General features: G+C 40.4%; 1 protein-coding gene across 7 annotated transcripts in view; it reads right to left on the bottom strand.

The window, feature by feature from the left end:
• Positions 1–23509, bottom strand: part of ASPH (aspartate beta-hydroxylase) — a 217355-nt gene that overhangs the window by 98795 nt on the left and 95051 nt on the right. For all 7 annotated transcript variants that reach the window (XM_090283644.1, XM_090283646.1, XM_090283642.1 and 4 more), the window contains one exon: positions 19083–19124. In XM_090283644.1, the coding sequence (XP_090139770.1) occupies positions 19083–19124 (42 nt within the window). The remainder of the gene's footprint in view (positions 1–19082; positions 19125–23509) is intronic.

The raw sequence follows: 23509 nt of genomic DNA, 5'->3' as shown, positions 1-23509 counted from the left end.
GGACTGAGACAAATCTTTATCCTCAACTAAGTTAGATATTAGAAAGTGGGGGGTGGGTCGGAGGGAATTAATGACTAGAATAAAAGCTTGAAAATTATCAGGCAAAATAAGAATGATAAAATACTTTGGGAACACAAGAAGCAAAGCATTATCTCTAATTGGAACGACAAAGTAAAAATTAAGGAAGAATCTGGTGTCTGAGCTGAGTCTTGAAGCACAGACCTAACGTGGAATGAGGTAGAGGCACAAAAAAATCATCCAAAGGAAGGAAAGTCTGAGGTGCAAACGTGAAAGAGGGATCTGTGAAAAGTCAGGTGGAGTTTCACAGGATTCGGGGTCAGGAATAGTGAGAGTCAGGCTACACAGGTGGCCTGAAGTTTCTTGACCAATATTGTGAGGAATTTAGACTTTGTTCCACAGGCAATGTCATTTAACTGATGGTTTTAATGAGTGACTGTACATACCTGTGTTTTAAAAAAAATTTTTTAACCCTCATCCAAGGATATGTTTTTTATTTTTTAATTGATTTTAGAGAGAGAGGGAGAGAAAGGGAGAGAAACATCAATGTGACAGAAACATTGATCAGCTGCCTCCCATACACGCCCACACCGGGGATCTAACCCACAACCTAGATATGTGCTCTTACCAGGAATCAAACCAACAACCTTTTGGTGTACAGGATGATGCTCCAACCAACAGAGTCACCCGGCCAGGGCCAAACCCTGTGTTTTGGGAAGCTTGTCTTGTCATGAGTTCACATAGGTGGAAAGGCAAAGAGTAGAAGTAGGAAGTGATTACAAGAGTCAGAGGAGAGGCTGCCACAGGGCTGGGGGATGGCAGTGCAGGGACAGAGCTAATTTTCTGGCTACATAAAATGGCTACATTTTACAGGAAAGAAAAAAAGATTTAAACATAAAACTCCTATAAATAAATTTGAAAATATAAAAATAATTGAAATTTTTATCAGTAAGACTTACATTCAGATAAATCTATTTTCACTTGAATAAAAATACATATATTAATTTCATTATGTTTATGGATTACCATGTCTTTTAACAATGCACTACTGATCATACTGTCACCTAGAGAGAAGGTGGTGACATTCTAAAACAGCACAGATTATTGTCAGCCCAAAAGATATGACACATGTTGTGATTCTTTCTGTGAATAATGCGCAGTTTATTCTTCTGCAACAGCATGCCACATGTTTTGGTTTTTAACAGATGGCGAACTCTTTTTACCAGGGTTTTAAACTTGCACACTGGGAATGAAAACTATTTATACAGTAAACACTCTAGCTGATCCTATCTTTGGATAAGTTTAATTAAAGAATGAGATAGCAATAGCACAATCAAACAGACTCATAGGAGGAAGCAGGAACTTGCTTCCTTGCTGAATACGTTATTTTACCCCAGCAATTTAAAGCATCCATAAAATTTAAAGACGCTATTGAGTTTTATAATAAATCCCTTAAGCATTTAACTTTTTTTTTTTTTTTTGTTAGCTGTTTTCAAATCCAGTGTTAATAAAGATTTAACACCCAAGGTAGAAGCAAAGCATAACTTACTCTTTAATGAGATGCCCCTACCGGGATTCCTCAAATAGCTCTCCAACGCTCTCACACCTTTTTTGGCTTATGGATGTGCCTTTCCCACATATAAACACTTTCTAGGGGAACGGCCCTAAAGAATCAATATTTTCTTGCACTTAAGACATTAAGTATATTGGACAATTATGGGGATTAAGTTTATCAAATTCATCAAGAGCCTCTTGGAAAAGAAACAATAATAGTATTAAACAGCACCTGGATTTGGGGTTTGCATACATTTTTACCTAAAATAATAATAGGAGAAAAAGTAATGATTGTTATTACTCATATCTGTATAGAATGACACCAGTGACAAAGGGAAATGGTCACCTGATCTACACAAAAACTCCATCTCTGTATTTTACACATGAAAAAAGCAAAACACCAAGAGGCTAAGACACTCATTCAAGATCAAGTAGCAAATAAAAAGCTCCAGATCAAATGGCAAAAAATATTTGGTAGAGATCACACTAAAATTCTTGGTAAAGGACCCTTTCGCCATACATAACTATTTTCAAGTGTTGATCAAGTAAGAGGAATTTAAATGCCTATGAGGAAAATGTTCATGAATAGAAAGAAAAAAGAAATGGCTACTTGAAAAGCAAGACACAGACTGAACAATACTGTATCTCCAAATGTGATTATGGCCTCAATCTCCAAACACTACACTCAGCCACTTACTTTCATCTAAAAACAAAACAGACAAAAAATTGGCCTAAAATGACTGACCAAGAGTGAGTCTCAATGCACTAAGTTCAATACTATTCATCTAAAAAGCAATTTAAAACTCCTTTTTGCTTTTTTTTTTCTATGAAGTCTCTCTACTTGTGTTTTATAATCACAAAGAAATACTCCAGGAAAAGCATTGTTGAGCTATTATCAAACTTCGGAGGTGGGGTGGGGGTGGGAACAGAATACAATCTGCCTCTGGCCTCCTTCCTCAGGGCTCACAGGGGGCGGCAATTAATGGTTAATGGCACAACAAAACAGCAATCGCCCCTGCTGGGTACTGTGCTGATGGGCTCTCGGGATGCCTACAAGTGCCACGAAAAATCACTGCTGAGACATTCACATGGGGTTCATAGCAGCAGTTACAAAGCAAGATGTGGTATGAATCAAAGTGACAAGGCACAGAAATAAAAATCTCACCCAAGTTCATTGGTTTTATGTTGAAGCTATAATTTGCCAATTAATGTCACTTCCACCCTATGACTAGCTAAATGACATTACTCATAACATCACTAATATGGTGGTGTAAATGGACAGAGAAGTCAGCAATCCTTGGGAGAGAGAAGCCAAATTTCAATGAAGCATATAAATCAAAGTTATTACTGAAACACACCTTTATTGACTCTTGGCTTTTATGTATAGGATATCAATTAAAGGCATCATGCTGTATAAATGTGTTTCATCCATTTTTTATTTCAAGTGTAAAGTATGTTTTGCAGAACTTGAGGAGAGTTGGTAGAGTTGATAGCTAACTAGCCCTGAAGGTTCCACATTCATTCATTCATTCATTCATTCATTCATTCATTTATTTATAGAGAGTGATTCCGAGAAGCAGGTTCCAAGTAAATCTATTACATGAACCAGGAAACGAAGAAATAGAAAATACCATCAATGGTACTGAAGCATCCAAGGAGAGAAAGTGTAAAATTTACTGGATATTAGAAAACAACAAATTCTAACAATTTTCCCCAAAAGTGGTAGTGTCAAGAGTTTCAAGACAGGACTCTAGTCAAGTTAGGCTGTTTTACAGAGAGCATCCCCATGATACCCTAGGAGTACTGATCTTGTGGTCTTCAGTATCAACCCATCATCCCGTCATTAAAAATCAAGTGCTGGAATTCACAGGTAGATACAAGGAGAATTCCCTGGATAGCACCCCTGTTCCTGTTTGAGGACCGAGCTCACTGTCATCCCAGCTTTGCCTCTCTCTCAGCAGTGAGTTCTCTCTCCTCCATGCTCCCACAGCCTTTTGCTCTCATAACCTCCACCTCCTTATATGGTAGTTTTATATTTGCTTTTTTTTCCAGGGCACTCCACAAAGCATGGCAAACAAAAGTTGAAGTATTTGCTAAATTAATAAATCATCCTCTTAGCTAGAAGCTGCTGTTCCTTTACTCAGGTCCCAGGCCCTTTCTCTAAGAAGGGACAAACCACAAGGTGGTGGCTGAAGTTGCAGGATCTGGTGAAAGACGCTCTACCTTCTTCACCCAACACAAGTGAATCCCCTGTATAAGAAAATGTATCAGAATATATACAGTTCCTTCTCTTATTCCCTTCACCCACACGTGCTGACTTCTTTAAAAGAAACCCAAAGGCAAAATTCACTGTTTTCTGATTTTACCAATAACCAAATGGACAAACATACTTATGATTTGAAATAGAATTTGCAATATGAGTTACTGTGTATTTGCTCTAAGTGATACCTCTAGTAGTGAATAACTTCCAGGATGTATGAAATCCATGCCTTTAACCACCTCAGTGATATTTTCCTATTACTTTAATAACGAGAGTTTTTAAAGTTCTCCCTGGCAACCCAGCATGGGTCTTTGGCAATGACCCATTAAATGGTTAAATGCTGAGCATGTTCTGTGTGCAAGGCACAGCCAGGCCCCATTGGGGAAGGCAAAGAGTGACCAATAAAGTGGATGCATTTGCTTTTTATTATTAGGTATATATTTTCCCCCCAATATCTTCATCCCATACAGGAATATGTCTTCAATATGTCCTAGGTCTCCAGATATTTTGCAACACACATAATGAGGGTTAAATTAGTTCTCGCTAACAGATAAGCAGAAAAAAATCCCAAAGAAGGTAGTTTCTGGTTAGCAGGGGGAAGTGGGCCTGAGCATCAGTGAGCCTGAAAGTGGATCTGTCCTAGTCAATGGCAGAGTGGCAGCCAGTCCTTTCCAGAAGGATGTGTGCGGGGTTGGAAGATGTTCACCTTGCTTCCAATATTTGCTGGCATCAGTAATATAATATCTAATGGAAACAGAAAAAACTAGACCTATGAAAATATCATTGACAAAAGTCATGTTCTTTAATACTTGAAGTCTGAGCATGTGTAGATGGCAACTGAGAATTTACTACCACTATTCTCTTTGTCCTGATTGAAACTGGTGAGGTTTAGCAAAGGAATGAACCCAGGTGAAGTCAGAGAAGAGTCTGTAGATGAGACAGTCATGAGCAATGAATGAGGAAAAGGGTCCCCAGCCAGATTCAGACCTGGACAACTCCCCCGCCCAGCTCAGTTTCATACCACCAAGATGAGGAGATGGTCAGTGGTCAGTAGTGGTCCTCAGATTCATAGTGCAGCTAGGCCTTCTTACTCTTTGTGGCTCATGTATTTAAGAGAGCTGTTTAATTAATGTATAAGGGTTCTTTCCATGGTACATGACAAGGTCTGTCCAGAAAGTATCCATCCATGTGCTATGCAAAAATAGAGACATTAATCGAAGAAGATACAATATACAATAAACACTGTACATAGGATAATGATGCATCAGTCCCCTTTAAAGTAGACACCTTGGGGTCTCACACAGTTCTCACAATCACCATCAGTTCTTCTGTCATATTTTCCTGAATCTCGTTGATGGTCTGAAATCTCTTTCCTTTCAAAGGTGATTTTAGTTGTGGGAAAAGCCGGGCAGGCTGAGTCACCTGGGTGATTTGATGTTTTGCCAAAAAACTGCACGAGACGTGATGCATGAGCAGGTGTGTTGTTGGGATGAAGCTGCCAATCACCAGTTGCCCATAGCTGTGGCCTTCTGATCATCTGAATAGTTTTTGTGGAGGAATGTTCAAGCTTAATGCAAAATTTGATGTAGATTCACTGCTTTACTCGCTCAGTCATTTTGAATGCGACAGCCACACAGTACACATGCTCACTCAATGGTGCCTACTACCCCCACTGACTAGTACAGTGAAGTTGTCATTGTTCACACAAGCACATTCCAGTCCACTCTCCTTGGCTGCCAGGTTCCCTTGTCCTGCAAATCATTCTTGTTATACTAACAATGGTTGGACTGCTTCAGGACAGACCTTGTAGCTGCAGCTCTTCTCAAATACTCTTTTATATTTAATTAAGTTAAACATTTCCTTCAAATAGAATTCAAATATTAAGGGATGATACCTGAAGTAGGTGGACCCAGTGATAAATTTTTAGTTAAGATGATCCTGGTACACAGACCAGATTGGCCAAGTGAGCAGCACACCTCACCTAGCACTTCTCAGCAGTGACTGCGCCTTAGAGTTACTGAGCCCCTGAACTATGAAATCAGAATTGGTGGAGGTGGGACCCAGGCCATTTCCCAAAACACCCTACAAGTGATTCTGATATGGAGACAAAACGCTGTATCATACCCTGGTGCCTAACTGGAATCTAGTTGTATTTGGGTGCGTCAAAGATTTCAACAGCAGTTATAATTATCCATAGATTAGCTCCATATGTTCTAGAGGGCAGGCAAAAAGGAAAATGTAAAGTCAAATAAAAACATTAAGGCATCTAACACGCCATGAGCGTTGCTGATAGCGCTGAACTGACCTCATGTTGTGTGCTGTCAGCGGGACCAGCTCCTAAGCGCTGTCATCATGAAAGAGCCAGCGATGTGGCAGAGTCTGCCAGCGCCTCCAGGGAAGGCAGCGCCGCTCCTCTCTGTGGAAGCGCTTCTGTCTGCAACTGTCCTCCTGCTCCCAGCTTTCCCTGGTGGCTGTTCCTGAATCCGTGATTGTGGCTTCTCCCCATTTTTGAGATAATTTCCTGTTGCCTGCTGTATGGCCTCCTAGATCCCCGCTACTGCTTGTGCCTAATTTCCTGTCCCATCCTTGAGGGTCTGTGCACCTCAGGCTCTAGCTGCTCCCAGCCTGCTCTCTGCCACTGCTGACCAGGCTCAGTACCAGCAAAGGACTGCAGGATCTGAGTGGGTGAAGAAGAAGGAAGCACTCTAGCGAAGGAGAAAAGCATGGCTGATAGTCCATGGAGTCAGGGATAAGTGGTTGACTGGCTTCCTGAGCAGAATGTAAGAAACTCACCCAAACTGAAACAGAGGATTTGATTTATTTTCACTATTACTAGTACTTTCTATTGTCAACAAATACCCGATGTTTAAGTAAAAAACATATAAACAGACAGCAAGAATTACTGCTGTAAGTGCCACAACAATCTATTATCATATCAGAAACACACAAAAAATGCTATGGGGAAGCACTCTGTAATCAAATTGAGGTAATTCTCAGTAATGTGTTTTTCAAACTAATGTGCTCTCCAATTTGAAGTCTTGTTTAAATAAATGAATATACTTAACTATGATAGCACTATCTTTTTATGGCTCACATTTCTGAAAGCTTAATTTTAAGCAAGCTTGAGCATATGTGGCTAATATGTTAATCTTTAATTTGCTTTGGTATATAAGTAATGTGTTAATACATAGTAAAGTGGATTATTCTGATTAGAAGACAGGGTCATATTTCCCATAAATTAAAAAAAATTTTAGATTCTAACAATAATTTTAAAACACACTATATCACTTTCTTCCCTACAAGAAACCTATTTTACCACCGTGCTCATGTTGTTACAATCATTACAGAAATTAGCTTTGTAAAATGTTGAGTGCTCAATGGGAAGCATTAGAATGGGATTTTAATGACAGCAAAGAATTTGCTATTATTGTCCTGTGGTGTGTTTGACCGGGTAGTCACTCTGGTGGAAACAGGTGTCCTGAATTATTACTTGTACTACATTATGGTTAAGATCATGAAATGAAAAAATAAAAATAAAGAAAATGTGTATCTCAACACAGCTAAAAACTACTACACTTGCTGAGACTGGTAATATATGCTGAGCTTATTTAAATCACGAAAATTGCTGTAATTAAACTTCTCTCTAAATCAGACTTGTATAAGAGTCAGAAATATCCTATAATTAACTTATCTGTAGAAGTAATCAGACAATAACTGCTGGTATATTTTAGGAACCACTAAAACTACTGTAGCTGTTGAATGTAATGACTATAATAAATCTGTAACAGCAGTTATCTCATAACCTCTTTTCACAGCTGCAAGGGTGGGAGGGAGAGTACTTTTTTCAAAGCTTTTCCTTGAGTTGGTTTAAGTGTGCTATTGCTACATTGCTCTTCTGCAATATGAGGCAATTACAAAGGTATACTGTGTAGACTGAACTGACCCACCAGCATGTACTACACCTAAGTGGACTCTTGGTGCTAATAATGAGGAATATATAGTGTTTTAGGGACTGCCTATAATATTGAACCAAGGCACCTCCAGTGGGCAGCTAAAAGACAGAAGACCTACATATGTTGACCATAAAATGATTAAGTTCAAGGCAGTGATAACTTGACTGAACTCATGTGCATCAATGGAAATGATCCACAGCAATGAAGTAACTGAAGCTTGGTGACAGGTGTCTTCACAGCCAGATGCTACAGTTGTTATCCCAATAAGATAAATAAATGAGAGAAGGATGTTTCACACTTCCCAAGCTCCCAAGCCATCTGAATCAAAGTCGTTCACTGTTTTTGTGCACATGGATTATTTTATAATAGAAAAATATATGAAACCACAGATACTGTTGGGCTTGTTCTAAGTTCCATAACAGACCAGAGAATACCATTCTCTCTGTGTTCATTCAAAAATCACTTATCCCAATAATCATGTATCTGTGAGGCATTACACATGAAGTTTGTACATAAAGAACCAACTGGAAAAATATTTTTGCAGTATAAAAACCAAGAGATTAGCATCAGTAATATAAATGAAATCACTGAAAACCAAAAAGACTTATAAATAGAAGCATTTACTCTTGAGAGACTGTTTTGTCTCTACAGTGGATAAGAATGGTGACCTTGGCCCTGGTTGGGTGGCTCAGTTGATTAGAGCATCGTCCTATACACCAAAAAATTGAGTTTCAATTTCCAATCAGGGCATGTACCTAGGATATGGGTTTAATCCCTGATTGGGGTTTGTAGGGGAGGCAACTGATTGATGTTTCTCTCTCACATCTCTCTCTCTCCCTTCCTCTCTAGTATCAATAATGAAAAACAAGTCCTCAGGTGAAGACAAAAAAAAAAAAAAGAATGGTGAGTCTGGGTTTTCTCATATGGCTGTGCTCCCCAAACACCAGAGTCAGGCAGTGAAAACTGTGTCCTTCCCCACTGAAAAGGCCAGATGACAGCACTTAGAGCAACAAAGCAAATGGAAATTTAAAGGGGACATTTTGGAAGCAGAAAAGCCACAGAAGGGCTGAGATACAAAACCTTAAGAGTAAACTCCGCCCAAATCCCTGGCTGGCTAATAACTTTCTATCCTTATGGGGAAGGCCCCAGGAGACTGGTGAAAAAGCAGGCAGAAACTCCAGGAGCATGGATTGGTTATACAGTTGACCCTTGAACATCACAGGTCCACTTTATACATGGAGTTTTAAAATAAATTCTTGTACTGTTTTTAATCCACAGTTGGGAGTTTGTGGCTGCAGAGGACCGACTATATGCATTGTTCTATGCCATTTAATGGCCCTGGCTGGTTTAGCTCAGTGGATTGAGCGTCGGCCTGCGAGCTAAGTGTCGCTGGTTCGATCTTCCAGTCAGGGTACATCAGAGAAGGAAAACTCTGACTCCAAAAAACCTCCGCTGCCTTGCGGCATACCTCTTCAGGGGAAAGGCTAAGGGAGTAAACCCCGACAGAAAATCCGGAGCCGGAGTCCCTAAGGCGGTTTGACGTTGTAGTCAACACCGGCAACTCCTGCGGGGCACCTGAAGCCAAGCTGTATTGACTCCGTCTTTCCCTTGGACCCTTCAGCTGCGAAGAGAGGGGGGGTCTGCTGCATGGGCAACAGCAGACCCTCCATATCACCCTGCCCAGGCTCTGTAGCTTCAACGTCATCGCAAGATGTCGATTCAACACGGGAGGAGACAGATACGATGTCACTCCCGAGTCGGACTGCACAGCCATTGTCGGCGGTGCAGATAGACTCTTGAGAAGCTACACCATCGTCTCTCGAGACGGACGGCTGCCGACGATGCCATTTAATATAGGGAACTTGAGCATCTGTGGATTTTGGTCTCCACGAGGATCTTAGAACCAATCCCCTGAAGATGCCAAAGCACAACTAAGTGTTTGGGAAGTCAAAAGTTAAATGTAAATCTTCAACTGTGCAGGGGAGTTGGTGCCACTAACCCCCACGTTGTTCAAGAGTCAACTGTATATGAACACAAAACAAACTACCCCCAACTTAGTAGCTTACAACAACCATAAACATTTGTCATCTTATACAAGTTCCTTGCTACACAGAACTGTCCAAAGAGCTGCCTGTGTACTCATGACATGGCAGGTAGTTTCCATAAAGCGTGTCTACCAAAAGCAAGCAAGATAGAAGCTGCAACATCTTTTATAACATAACCTTGAAGTCACATCCTGTCATTTCTGTAATGGCATACTGGTGACATAGGTCAGCCCCATTCAGTGGAGAGAGTACTACACAAAGGCATGAATGCTAGAAGGCAAGAATCACTGCGGCCTTCTCAGAGGCTAACTACTATAGAAACATACCTTTGAAAATCAGAACTGCATGTAGTGAAATTTGTAAGTTCAATACATACACAGTTTGGGTAACAACAAATATTGGCTTGAGGTGTTAAGACAGCAGAATTTGAGGAAGGCAGAACAACCAAAATTTTAGATGGGAAGTCCCAGAAGCAAGCCCCAAAATCTGAGTGGGAATTCTGCCGAAATCTATAGCAGACCATTGAACTATGCAGGCACCAGAGTCAGAATTGAGAAAAGACAGAACCAAACAGCAGTTGGAAGCCAACCAACCTGAGCAGAGGCAATTGTACTTCACACTGCAGAGGCAAAAATTTTTCAGTTTGAGTCAGGCAAGTGAATCGTCTAGACAATAATAATCCTCAGAAACAAAACAAAACAAATTTCAGAGTTGCTACAACAAATTATATATACAATTCAGCTTTTGACCAAAAATTACTAGACATGCAAATAATAGGAACATGCTGACCCACACTCAGTACAAAAATAGTCAATATCAATGGCCTCTGAGTGTGCCAATGTACACTGCAAATCAGTGATTATAAATTGGTGCAAATAATTAAGAGAAAAACATCATACTGAAGAATGAACAGATATTGAATCTCAACAATAAGACAGATACTATAAAAAAGCAACTGAAAATCTATAGCTGAAAATAACTAACTGGAATGAAAGTTTTACTAGCTGGGCTCAATGGCAGATATGAAATGGAAAAAAAAAACACTGAATTTGAAGATAGAGCAACAGAAATTATGCAATCGAAAGGAATGAAAAAAATGAATTTTCAGAAATCTGTGGAATAATATCATGCAGTCCAACAATTAACTGGAGTATCAGAAGTAGTAGAGAGAAAGAAGAAAAATTATGTGAAGAAATAATGGCTAAAAAGTACATAATTCACAAGATTTTTTTTTGTTGTTGTTAAGGATTAAATGAGAACATATGTGAAAATAACTTGAAATGTAGTACATTGGTGACACTTAAAGTCCATTCATACTATGATATTTCTTTTTATAAAGTCTACCTGCCTACCAATTGCATCTCATATTATCACCATCAGGTGAAGATACAAGTGAAGGAAAAGAGATTTCACATTTTTTTTTCATACTACAACTATTTATTCAGCTCCTATTACGTTATGATTAAGTGCCACTGGAGGGATGTGATGATTATTAATTTTATGTATCAACTAGCTAGGTCATGGCACCCAGATATTTGGTCAAACACGTCTGGGTGTTGTGAAGGTATTTTTAAGTGAGATTAACATTTAGTCCCTAGACTTTGAAAAAAGCAGATTTTCCTCCGTAGTGTAGGTGGGCCACATCCAATCAGTTAAAGGCCTAAAGAAAAGGACTACCCCCTCCTCCCATAAGGAAGAAGGAATTTTGTCTCTAAATTGCCTTTGGCCTCAAGCTTCAATATCAGCTCTTCCCGGGGCCTCCAGCCCGCCTGCCTACTCTGCAGACTTTGGACTTACTAGCCTCTATAACCACATGAGCCAATTCTTTAATATAAATCTCTGTGCCTCTGTCTTTCTCTGTCTCTTTCTACTTCCCTTTCTCTTTCTAGACACACACACACACACCATGTAGGTTCTGTTTCTCTGGAGAACCTTGACTTATACTGGGGGTGGGTGTGGGGGAGTCATGTTCCCACCCTTAAGAAGTTTGTTGCCTAAAAATTAAGGAGAAAACTCAAAATATGTGCTAAAAACCTATAAGCACAGAGTGTCTTGGGACTGTAGAGGAAAAGCACATCTTCTGGTCGAGTGATGGGATAGAGTCAGGGCCCGGTTCCTAGCAGAGCTCAGCTCAAGGCTCAGTTCTAAGTAACAGGGATTTGCCAGGAGAATGTGAAGTGGGATGCCAGGAAGAGCCTTTTGGATGGAGGGAAGCCACAAACTGCAGCCAGATCACAACATGCTTTATGTGCTGTACTAAGGAGTCAAGTTCTAAGTCTTCAAGCATAATCTCAATTTTTCCTCAAATATGTTATATGTGGTTGTAAAAATCCCCAGAAAAAATGTCATAGAAAAAAAAATTTTAATGAAAAAACTTTTTCATTAGGTTTCATTATTGTTTCTATCTCTATTTTCCTCTTGATCACAGAAAACTGAGAAGTATTCCCATGAGATACCAGTTGCACCAAGATGATTTACTGGCTATAACATAGCCATCTCAGCCTTTTCTTTAAATTGCATTACAAATGTGATTTCTGGTAAAAATTTACAGTGTTAAATGAGACTTGTTTTCTGGTGCCATGAGGTGTTTTGTTAAGAAAGAATACAGATACAAATATTAACCAGGAAATCTTTAAATGCCTTCTTAAAGACATTCGCCCAAATATACTGTTTAAGCATGTCCCCATTTGTAAGAAAAAATATGATGGAATATTCAATATTAGTCTAAATTAAAAGAAAATTTCAGGAAAAGTCCTGGCCCTAACACACACACACACACACACACACACACACACACACACACACACACACACTGATGTACACACAAGCCAGAACACATTTCCTTTCTTTAGACATGAGTATTCTGTTGCTCAAAAATTTTAAAGGCTCACAAATCCTCAAATACTGACGTTTTATATACATGAAATCAGTAATGTATTGCATATTTTTATGTTCACTTTTTAAGTAGCACAGAACTATTTTGATTCCTCTCTCTCCTACCCCATATCCTACCCATTAGCAGATCCTACTGACTTTACCTGTGAACATATGCAGATCTAAGCACCACCAACCACCTCCACCCCACACCCTAAACCTGGCTGCCATCCTCTCTCCCCGGGCTATTGCAGATGTCTTCTAAGTGGTCTCCTGGGTTCCAACATTGCACCCCCAGAGCTAGAACCAGCCTTTTAAAACATAGGGCAGATCATATTATTCTTCAGCTCAGACTCTCCCAGTGCCTTCCAGTCTCACTCAATATATGAAGCCCTTCTTCAAAGGCCTTTGTGACTCAAACCTTGCAAACCCCGTGATCTCACACACTCCCCTATCTTCTCCACACTCCTCGCTACTCCTCACCCACGCTAAGCACATCTCACTTGAGGGACTTTGCACGTCCTAGTGGATCAAGGAACTCTCTTCTCTCGGCTGGCTGCACAGCTCACAACGGCCTTGCATCTTCAAATGTCGCTGTCCACAAGGCCTATCTATATAGAGCAACACCGCTGCCCACTGCCATTCTCTGTACTCTTTTCCCACTTTTCTATTCCTCCTCACAGTTTTTACTGCCTTTTATATTCTGCCTATTCTAATCATACATCTAAACACACACAGACACAAACGTAAGTACCATGGGATCTGGGGCTTTGTTTTTACTATTTTGACCCCAGTGTCTAAAACAGAGCCTGGCACAAAGGTGGTCTCCAGTATGTTACTGAGTGAATGAATAAATAAAAATAATTGTTTGGTTGCGACATCTAATGATCCATTTTTGAATTGCATTGCTTTGTAGTACACACTCATGTTTTATGCTTATGAACTAGAGAATACGTGGGAAAAGATGACATCCAGTGGGGAGAAACTGATATAGCAATTTTTTCTAAAATCTGATTCAACTTAAGAATCTGAAATCTCCAAATGAGGGCCTATTTGGGGATAAACCCTGTCCCAGACCCGTGACTCTATCAAAATAAATTAAATCTAATTCTCTAAAAGAAAAGGATCATATAATTATTAATTCTAAGTAAAAACAAAATCTTCCCACTCTCATCAATATTTCCTCAGTGTGAGTGAGGGAAGAGAACACAAGGAGAAAATTAGGCAACCTAATAATTTATGCTGAGACAAATTTATAATTACCATTAAAATCTTCATTTCTATATTATAAAATTAAAATCTGACTATTAAAATACATTCTCTTTTTTAAACTGAGGTATAATTGACAAAACACATTCTATTTTTTCACTACATATTCCAAAAATAAAATATTTCCCCTTTCCTCGTCCTTGTTAATAGCATCAAATAAATCTGAGTAAAAAAATAAATGGAATTCCCAAAGCCGGCAATTTGCTCAAATAGGCTTTTCAGAGTCTGTAGTAACATTTATTCCTGCATTTCACACTCAATAAAATACTTTAGTTGCAAACATCTTTTGGTTGGTACCGACATGGACTGCCAGTTTTCATGATGGAGAGTGATGACCCAATCACGAGAAGCTGCTGCACTGATTCTCACCACTGTTTCCATGAAGAAGTAGCCAAGGGAGCCCAGCTGCACAGCACTGGAAAACTCCCTTTAGGATCAGAACCCCCGGAGGGAAAGCTGTGCAGAGCACGCTGGCAGTGCAGTGGGAGACCTGGCTCCCAGGATGAAATGCAGCAGCCTCGAGCCTCACAGTAAGGCTGAGAGCGGCAGTCTAGGACAGGGTTTGCATGTGTTTGCCACCTGCAGGGAATGACACCCACAAATCCACCAGAAGCAAGCCAGTCAGTGTGCGAATGAGAAAGACCCAATCTGCAAGGACACTTGCATGGGCTGGGAATGGCATTCCACTGCAGGAAATGTCCAGACTCCCTGCCATGGTCCCTGACTTCTTCTCCGACTGCATCGCACATACTCTTGGGCTTATTCAGGGTGCCCACCTCGGAGCCTTTGCGCAGACTGTCCTCTGCTCACACGCTCTTAGCTGAGCATTCACAGAGCCACCTCGATCAATCGCATCACTGTCCTCCTCAGAGACCTTCCCGTACCTCCCCCTCCCTCCAGCACCCTGCTGCTTTGTTTCCTCCAGAGCAGCATGGTCACTAGCCACTAGCTCAGTCTGTGTGTGTTGCAGGACCCTCTAGAGAAATGCAAGCACCGGGAGGCAGGAACCTAATTGTCTTTCTCTTATCTGTGTCCACGTGCCCAGGGCCTGGCATGCAGCAGGCATGCAAATATTTAAGTGGATAAACAAGTCAGCAATTTTTGAATGATGAGAAATTGATAGTTTTTTAATAAATATATTCTGATGACCTACCAAACTTTTTAGCATAGAACATAGCCGTTCTCCTAAAATATGATGGTAGAGTATATCTTATTTACAAGGCGTAAAATACACTGTGCTTAAGAATGAAGATAGCTGCTTCCTCTCAACATTTGATATCCCTTCTTCAGAACCAGAACCCTGAATTTTAGCTTTAACAAAATTCTGTCAGTGAAACATAGTTCTAAGAAGCCTTCCTGTTATCTGGATGTGGCTATAATGACTGGTGTGTGAACAACCCTTTTGGAACAGGAGGTTATAAACTAAGAATGTCAGAATGGCAAGGGAGGGGCTGCGCCCCTGACAAGCCTCTAAACTGGTCCTGGGTTATTTATGTGGGTAAGAAATAAACTATCTTATTTAAGCCAATGAACTTTGTGGTTGCAAGAAATTATATGTAACTGAATTCAACTATAACAGGAACATGGGGATTTGTTGGGAAGGTCAGAATTGGATATATTACTCAATTCCTGAGGACATAATGGGAGAAGGGTAAAAACTGGGGCTGTTAAGAAAACAAGGATTTTCCTGAAAAGTGTTTATTTCCCTAATCAATGTAGGACAGGAAAACGAGAAGAAAGGGACGATGAGGATTTGTTTTATGTCCCTTTATACACTGGGATGGTTTCTGGGATTACAGAGTAAGACCTGCGTAAATGTGGTTCCCAAGAGCAGTCTCAGGTTACAACATCAAGGATCTCTGCCTTGAAGCCGTGTGAGGAAATGTTTATTGGTGCAAGGCAAACTGAGTGATGGGGGTTATTTTAGTGAGCCTTTGGTAAAGATACATTTATTCAATTTCAAAAAATGTCTTTTATTCTTAAATTGTCTTTTGCTTTTATAATTGATTATGATGGTACATGTGAATCTTTTAGAAGTCCTGTTTTAACAAAAATTAAAAATTGGCATATCTATGTTAGATCCCCAAATCAACCTATTTAATTACTAATAAAAAGCAATCACAAGTCCAGCTATTTGGATAATAATATTAGCAGACTGATGTGAGGATAATGGCAATAGTAGCAGACTGCATATATTATTTTTAGATATTAATTGTATCCTATCTTTCCGCAATGAAGTATACCCTATGAGGTGTAAGAATCAGTATCCTCAGTTCTAGACAAAAAAAAAAAAAAAAAGAAAAGAAAAGAAAAAAGAAACCAAACCTGAAGGTTAAGGTGTTTTTAAATACAGGTTTTCTTTTCCTTGTTAGTTCTGTGCTCCAAAGAGATAAGTCTGATGATTTCATGCGTCCACTGAGCTTAGACACATTAAATCACAGAAGAGATGACATAATCACTGTTTTCTTTATAGATGACAACAGCAGCGTCTTCTTGCCCCAATGTCACCGAAGTTTCGGGTCTCCCATAGCTTTCCTAGTATTGGGTCTCTCATAGCTTTCCATCCTAGGGGTACTATCTGGATCTGGTTTTTACTCTTAATAGTTTGGGTTTTATAGAGCCTTTAATGTCTGTTCATATTAATTCTTAGGAATTAAGAAATATCAGAAATTCATTCAACAAATATTTACTGAGTCTCTACTATATGCCAGGCACAGGAAACACAACAGTGAGCAAAACAGACAAAAATGTGTTTTCACAGAAACTTGATTCCAGTGGAAAATCCAGAAAATAAACAGTAAAAAATTAAACTATCAAATACAATCACATGGTGGTAACTGCTATGGAGAACACAAAGCAAGGAAATAGAAAAGGGTGTAAGGGGGTTGCAATCTGAAATAGGATGAGTAGGGAGGCTTCCTGACAGGGCAACAGGTGGGCAAAAATTAAAGCCGCAAGCTGGGTGGGTATCCAGGGTGAAACATTTGGGCTGGAACGAATGGTCAGTGCAAAGGCTCCGAGTCCTGTGTGGACCTGGCAGGGAAGCCACTGTAGCTGCCGTAGAGTCAGCAAAGGAGAGAACCCAAGGGCAGGAGGTTGGGGAGGAAACCATAGAAAAGGAAGAGGACAGACTGTGTGAAGCCTTTTAAACCATTGCAAAGAACTTTGTTTTTACTCTGAGGAAGATATGAAGATGCTGGAGGCATCAGAGCCACATCATACAACTTAGTTATTTCAAAGTATTAATGTGGCTACAGCACGGAGGACTATAGAGATGAAGGTGGAAGTGGGAAGACCAGTTAAGAGGCCACTGAAATAATCCAGACAAGAGAAGGTGGTGGCTGGAACCTGAGTGACAGTGGGTGGAGCTGGCACACAGTAGCTGGATTCTGGATATCTTCTGGAGAGACCTGAAAGAATTTGCTGATGGAAAGACAGGGAGGCATGAAAGAGAAGATTCGTGGGAGGAGTGTGTTGAAGGGGATCAGGAGTTCAGTTTTACACGGAGGTCTCAGGTGATGATCAGACATCCAACTGAGGTGGTCAGGTGGACGTCAGGTGGATGTCAGGTAGATAGCTAGATATTCCAGTCTGGAGTTCAGGAAAGAGACCCAAGCTGCAGGTAAATGTAGAAATCTTTGACAGACTGAGATATTTAAAGCATGAGATTAGTTGAGGTCATTGAGAGGGTGTGTAGATAGAAACTCTGTGAGGACTGAGTCCTGGGGCACTCCAACGTTCGGTGGTCAAGGAGGACCCAACCAGAGAGGCTGAGAAAAAGCAGAGTTCAGAGTCAGAGAAAAGTCAAGAGCATGTGGTATCCAGCAGGCCAAGTGAAGGGAGCGTCTGGAGTAGCAGAAGTGACGAGTTCTATCAAAGCTGCGGATACCATCCTCCCTGCCTTGTTTTTATCCCCTAGTGCTTATCACTCTCTAACAGAATATGTCCTGCATATACCAGAAGATTGGGGTTTGGGGAGGCAGCACAGCATGGAGGGCACCTGTACACAAAAGTGAACCGACGGTTCCCAACAGTGATGAGAAAATGCAGAAACAAGCTACTTAGACGTGTGTAGGTAAGTACTAGAAGATACAGCTAAAAGAAAGTCGGGAATGGGACTCTTGCACAGAGAGTAGTGGTGAAGACCACTCCTGCTTTTAAGGCGTAACTTTTAAAACTATATCTTTACATAACTTTGATAAAAAGTTGAAAACAACCAGTCAGAAAAAAATATACACGAGCTAGATGCCTAGATCCCAGCCTAAGTGCTACAAACTTAGTGCTCATTAAAGTGTTATTTACACACTGAGCAGGCTTGATCTTATACATTATATGTCCTGTATCTTTTCAATGTGGACACTGCTTTCTTTCATCACTACAAATTAAAGGCATCCCTGAAATTGTAATAATGTTTAATTACTGAGGATTTTATCATTCCATTGAAACTAAAAGTACAACCACTATTCTGTGATCATCCATACAATTTTTTAACTTTAAAAATAGCTCCTCACTCTAAGTTTAGGAATCTTTATGGGAGTTGAATTAAAATTGTACTGGGTTATTGAAGTTATTAGAATGCCTTTGTAATAAACTCCTGGAAGGCAGAGGTTGTCCCTTCTATATGGATGTAACTTTGTTTGCATGTCTTTCCAACAATCTGGGGCTCCTTGAAAGCAGATGATGTGTTATAGTAATCTTTGGACCTTTATGTCTAGCACAGTTGCCAATGTAGGTACTCTGTCTGTGCTAGACACTGCTTTAAGCACTTTACATGCATTTTCACTTAATTACTACTGCGAAACAATAGCCTTATGGTTTCTGAAGTTGGTACTATTATTAGTCCTATATTACAGAAGAGGAAACTGAAGCACAGAGGTTATGTAATTCTCAAGGACACATAAAGAGTGAACAGCAAAACTAGGATTAGAAGCCGGACAATCTCTCTCCAGAGCCTTAGCTCTAAATGTTTATGTAAATATTGATACATGTTCGTTGACGAAGTCACTGAAAGAATAAATCCAGTGGCAACTTATTTTAGCAAGTGACAGAAAATAAAATCATGTTGTTTAAGGATGTATATTGGAAAGGCTGTTTATTTGATAATCTCACCTTTTTCTTTTTGTTCTGGGTCATCTGTTTTCCTATTTGTTTCTGAAAAGTAGAGACAAAACAAAATAAGTACCATGAAAATCACAACTCAATATCTCACAATGTAGGACCATATTTAAGTGAATTCAAATTGATATAATTTAAAAAATATTTCTGCACAAACATTTCAATTTTCCAGAACTCCTGAACTATTTAGGCATGGAATTTGTTAGAATATATTAAGACAAAGCTAATTTGAATTAGTTATAAAAGTCACCAAGACGGGAGGAAGATGGCGGAGGAGTGAGGGGAGGCTGCGCTTTCAGGCTCCCAAGACCCGTCTGCAATTTGGGCTAATTGCAGACAGAATATCTCAGTGAGCAGCTGGACACTGGCAGGAGTCGAGCCATGGCACTGCTGGATTAGAGAAAATTCGTCTGGGAGCAACCTGTTCAGTGAAGATAATGGAGGAAAAGGGGACGAAACGGGATTCCTGACTGGGGCAGCTGCCCAAGCCGCGGCTGGAAGTACACAAAGGATTTTTGGCGACCACAGGCTGCCCCGGAGAGGAGTCGGGAGGAGAGCAGGTCTCTGCCCGTTGGCAGAGACGGGACTCGACCAAGTGGCATTGGCACTGAAGGACAGGAGACAGCGTGCTGCCGGGCAAGTGAGAACATAATTCTCCTTTATATTTTTCTCTAGTGGACTGCAGAAAGGGGTGGAAAGTTTGGGGGTGGTAAGCCGTTCTTGAGGAGCGCAGGCGCAGTGGTGTGCTCATCCACTCCCCAACCCTACCCTTGGGTCGTGGGGGTGCGCATAGGGAAGTGCCCTCATTCACTGGCCCAAGTGCATGGGGCAGTGAGTCCAGGCGCCCCTCAGACACTCCCCAATGGACATAAGATCAGTGCCCCAACGGGCACAGGGAGGGCCCACTGAACACGCAGAAGACCGTGCGCAGACACCCCTAGCCAGCTCCAGTGGGCGCCGGGCCGAAGGCCGGAAAGCAGACCACTAGCTCAGGCTCTGTTCGTGCCCACCCAGACGCGTGAGGGAAGGTGGGCGGTTGCGACTCACAGAGACGCTCACCTCCACTGTGCACAAGTGTCCGGGGCCCCGCCCTAAGAGGAGAGAGACCAACTCCTGGAGCTCGGCTCAGCAGGACTAAGGGCACGGTGCACGAGCGTGAAAACACCTCAGCCCGGGGACAATAGGCGCCAATTGTGGGGCAAGCTATCAGGCCGCCGGGGCAAGCTATCAGGCCGCCTGCGCATGCAGGGACGCTCGCGCGGGGACACATCGGAGCGAACGTGAAAACACCCCAGCCCGGCAACAATAGGCGCCAATCGCGGGGCAAGCTCTCGACCGCACTGGGTGTGCAGGGGCTCGCGCAAAAGGACACCTCAGCTGGCTCCAGTGGGCGGCAAGGGAGCGTGCAGTGCCGGCCACCGCAGGCGCACACCATTGCTGCAAGGAACAAGAACCTCTGAACCGCCACACTAGACCAGCTGGGGACGCAGAAAAAGAAGACGACACACCAAGGCTGAACTGAGTAAAAACAATCTTTTTTTTTTTCTTTTTCTCCCTTCCTTAAAAAAAAAAGGGAAAGAAGGAGGGGGGGAGGAGAGGGAAAGAGAAAAAAAAGAAAAAAGGAGAATAGAAAAAACAAAAAAGGGAGGAAAAAACAAACAAACCACTATATCTCTAATGTGTTCTATATAATCTTTCCTTTTCATCCTTCCTTTTTAATTGTTGTTTGTTTGTGTGTCTAGTTTAGCGCTCCTTTTACTCTAAATAAACACAATATAATTACCATATAAATCCAATACAATACAATCCTACTTTCTTACTACATTCTGCATTCTTACATCCTTTTCTTCTATTTTTATTAACATATAATGTAAATATTACCTACTGGCTTGCATAGTCTCAACTATTATTAATCTATTATCCCCTCTATCAAAAATCTTATTTTTCCTCCCTAAAAACAACTCTTATCTATTTTTCTTATAGTATAAAAGCTCTAATTTCTTTATATTTATATTAATACTGGCTCGATGGCTCACGATAGCGGGATAGAGGGTGGGGGATATTTTTGAGGGTGTGGGTCTCCAACCGGGGCTGTATGTTTATGTTTTTAACAGCATCTCCACAAAAGAACTCAAGACAAAGTGGATAGAGTGACTCTCAATCAACTAGCCAGAAGGAAGATCCTACCAAAGAACATTTGAAATATAACCAGACAGCATAAGCAAACGATATAAAGGGTAAACCAAGAACATCAGGCTCAGGAGATCAAAGAGACTGCACCACTGAAACCCCCAGATCTCCCATAAAGAATCTCACACCACAAAGGAGGGAAGTCAAAGCAGACCTTCACCCAAAAAACAAAAAACAAACAAGAAGAATCCAACATGGTAAGATGCAAAAATAACCCCTCAATGAAAAGAAAAGAGGAATCCCCAGAAAGAGAGGTAGATGAAATAGACATAGCCCAAATGTCAGACATAGAATTCAAAACAATGGTGGTAAAGAAGCTCAATATACTCGACAACCTTAAAAACAACTATGACAACCTCCAAGGAAGTTACCAGCAACTCCAAGAAAATTACAGGGAACTTGCAGAGAACTACACCAGCATAAAAAAAGACATAGAAACTATTAACAAGAACCAGGAAGAAATGAAGAATTCAATCTCTGAACTGAAAAACACAGTAGAATCAGTCAAAAGCAGACTAAACGAAGCAGAGGATCTGATTAGTGAGTTAGAAGATAATGTAGAGAAAAACTCCCAGACAATACAGCAAAATGAAAAAAGATTGAAAAAATATGAACAAGATGTTAGGGAATTACAGGATAGCATGAGAAGAAATAATATCAGGATTATCGGAATTAGAGAGGGAGAAGAAAAGGAGCACGGAATTGAAAAACTGATAGGAGAAATAGTAACAGAAAATTTTCCGAACCTGATGAGAGAAAAAGTTATACAAGTTCAGGAAGCACAGAGAGTTCCAATGAAGAGGAACCCCCAAAAGTCCACTCCAAGGCACATCATAATTAAAATGGCAACATTCCAAGACAAAGAGAGAATCCTAAAAGCAGCAAGAGAAAAACAGCAAATAACATACAAGGGAGCTCTGATAAGGCTATCAACTGATTTCTCAACAGAAACATTACAAGCCAGAAAGGAATGGTCAAAAATATTTCAAGCAATGAAAAACAAAGGCCTACAACCAAGAATACTCTACCCAGCAAGGCTCTCATTCAAAATAGAAGGTGAAATAAGGAGTTTCTCAGACAAAGGAAGACTAAAAGAATACATCGCCACCAAACCAGCATTGCAAGAGATGCTAAAGGGAGTGTTCTAAGAAAAAAGAGAAGAAAAAAAAAAAAAAAAAGAGGAGAGGAACAGAGGTACAGAGGGAAATGAATAAATACACGTAATAATAACCTTAAATGTGAATGGATTAAATACTCCAATTAAAAGACATAGGGTAACGGAATGGATAAGAAAACAGGACCCACATATTTGCTGTCTACAAGAAACACATCTCAAAACAAAAGATTTACATAGACTGAAAGTAAAGGGATATAAAAAAATATTTCAAGCAAACAGACCGGAAAAAAAAGCCGGAGTAGCAGTCCTCATACCAGACAAAATGGATTTCAAAACAAGGGCAATAAAAAGAGACAAGGAAGGACCTTTCATAATACTTAAAGGAACAATCCATCAAGAAGATATAACATTGATAAACATATATGCACCCAACATAGGAGCACCCAAATACATAAAGCAAATACTAGAAGACCACAAGAAGGATATCAACAACAACACACTCATAGTAGGGGACTTCAACACTCCATTATCAATAATAGACAGATCATCAAAGCAAAGAAACACCAAGGATATACAGGCACTGAACAACACACTAAACCACATGGACTTAACTGATATATATAGAACTTTCCACCCCAAAGAAGCAAAATATACATTCTTTTCAAATGCACATGGGACATTTTCAAAGATAGACCACATGATAGGACACAAAACAAGCCTCAACAAATTCAAAAAAATTGAAATCATATCAAGCATCTTTTCAGACCACAATGCCTTGAAACTAAAAATGAACCTCAGGGAAAAAAATCAAAGACACCCAAAGTCATGGAGAATGAATAACATGCTATTAAATAATGAATGGGTTAACAATGACATGAAAGAGGAAATCAAGAAATTTCTAGAAACTAATGATAATGAGCTCACAACAGCCCAAAACCTGTGGGACACAGCAAAAGCAGTCCTGAGAGGGAAGTTCATAGCAATACAGGCATATCTGAAAAGGCTAGAAGAATCTCAAATAAAAAACCTAACCATAAAGCTACAAGAACTAGAACAACAACAACAAACAAAGCCTAGGGCAAGAAGAAGGAATGAAATCATCAAGATCAGAGCA

Source organism: Furipterus horrens, unplaced genomic scaffold (genome assembly GCF_987537825.1).
Source record: "Furipterus horrens unplaced genomic scaffold, mFurHor1.1.pri manual_scaffold_7, whole genome shotgun sequence".
Lineage (NCBI taxonomy): Eukaryota > Metazoa > Chordata > Mammalia > Chiroptera > Furipteridae > Furipterus > Furipterus horrens.
Note: the sequence above shows the minus strand (reverse complement) of the source record. Positions and strands in the feature narration are given on the sequence as shown.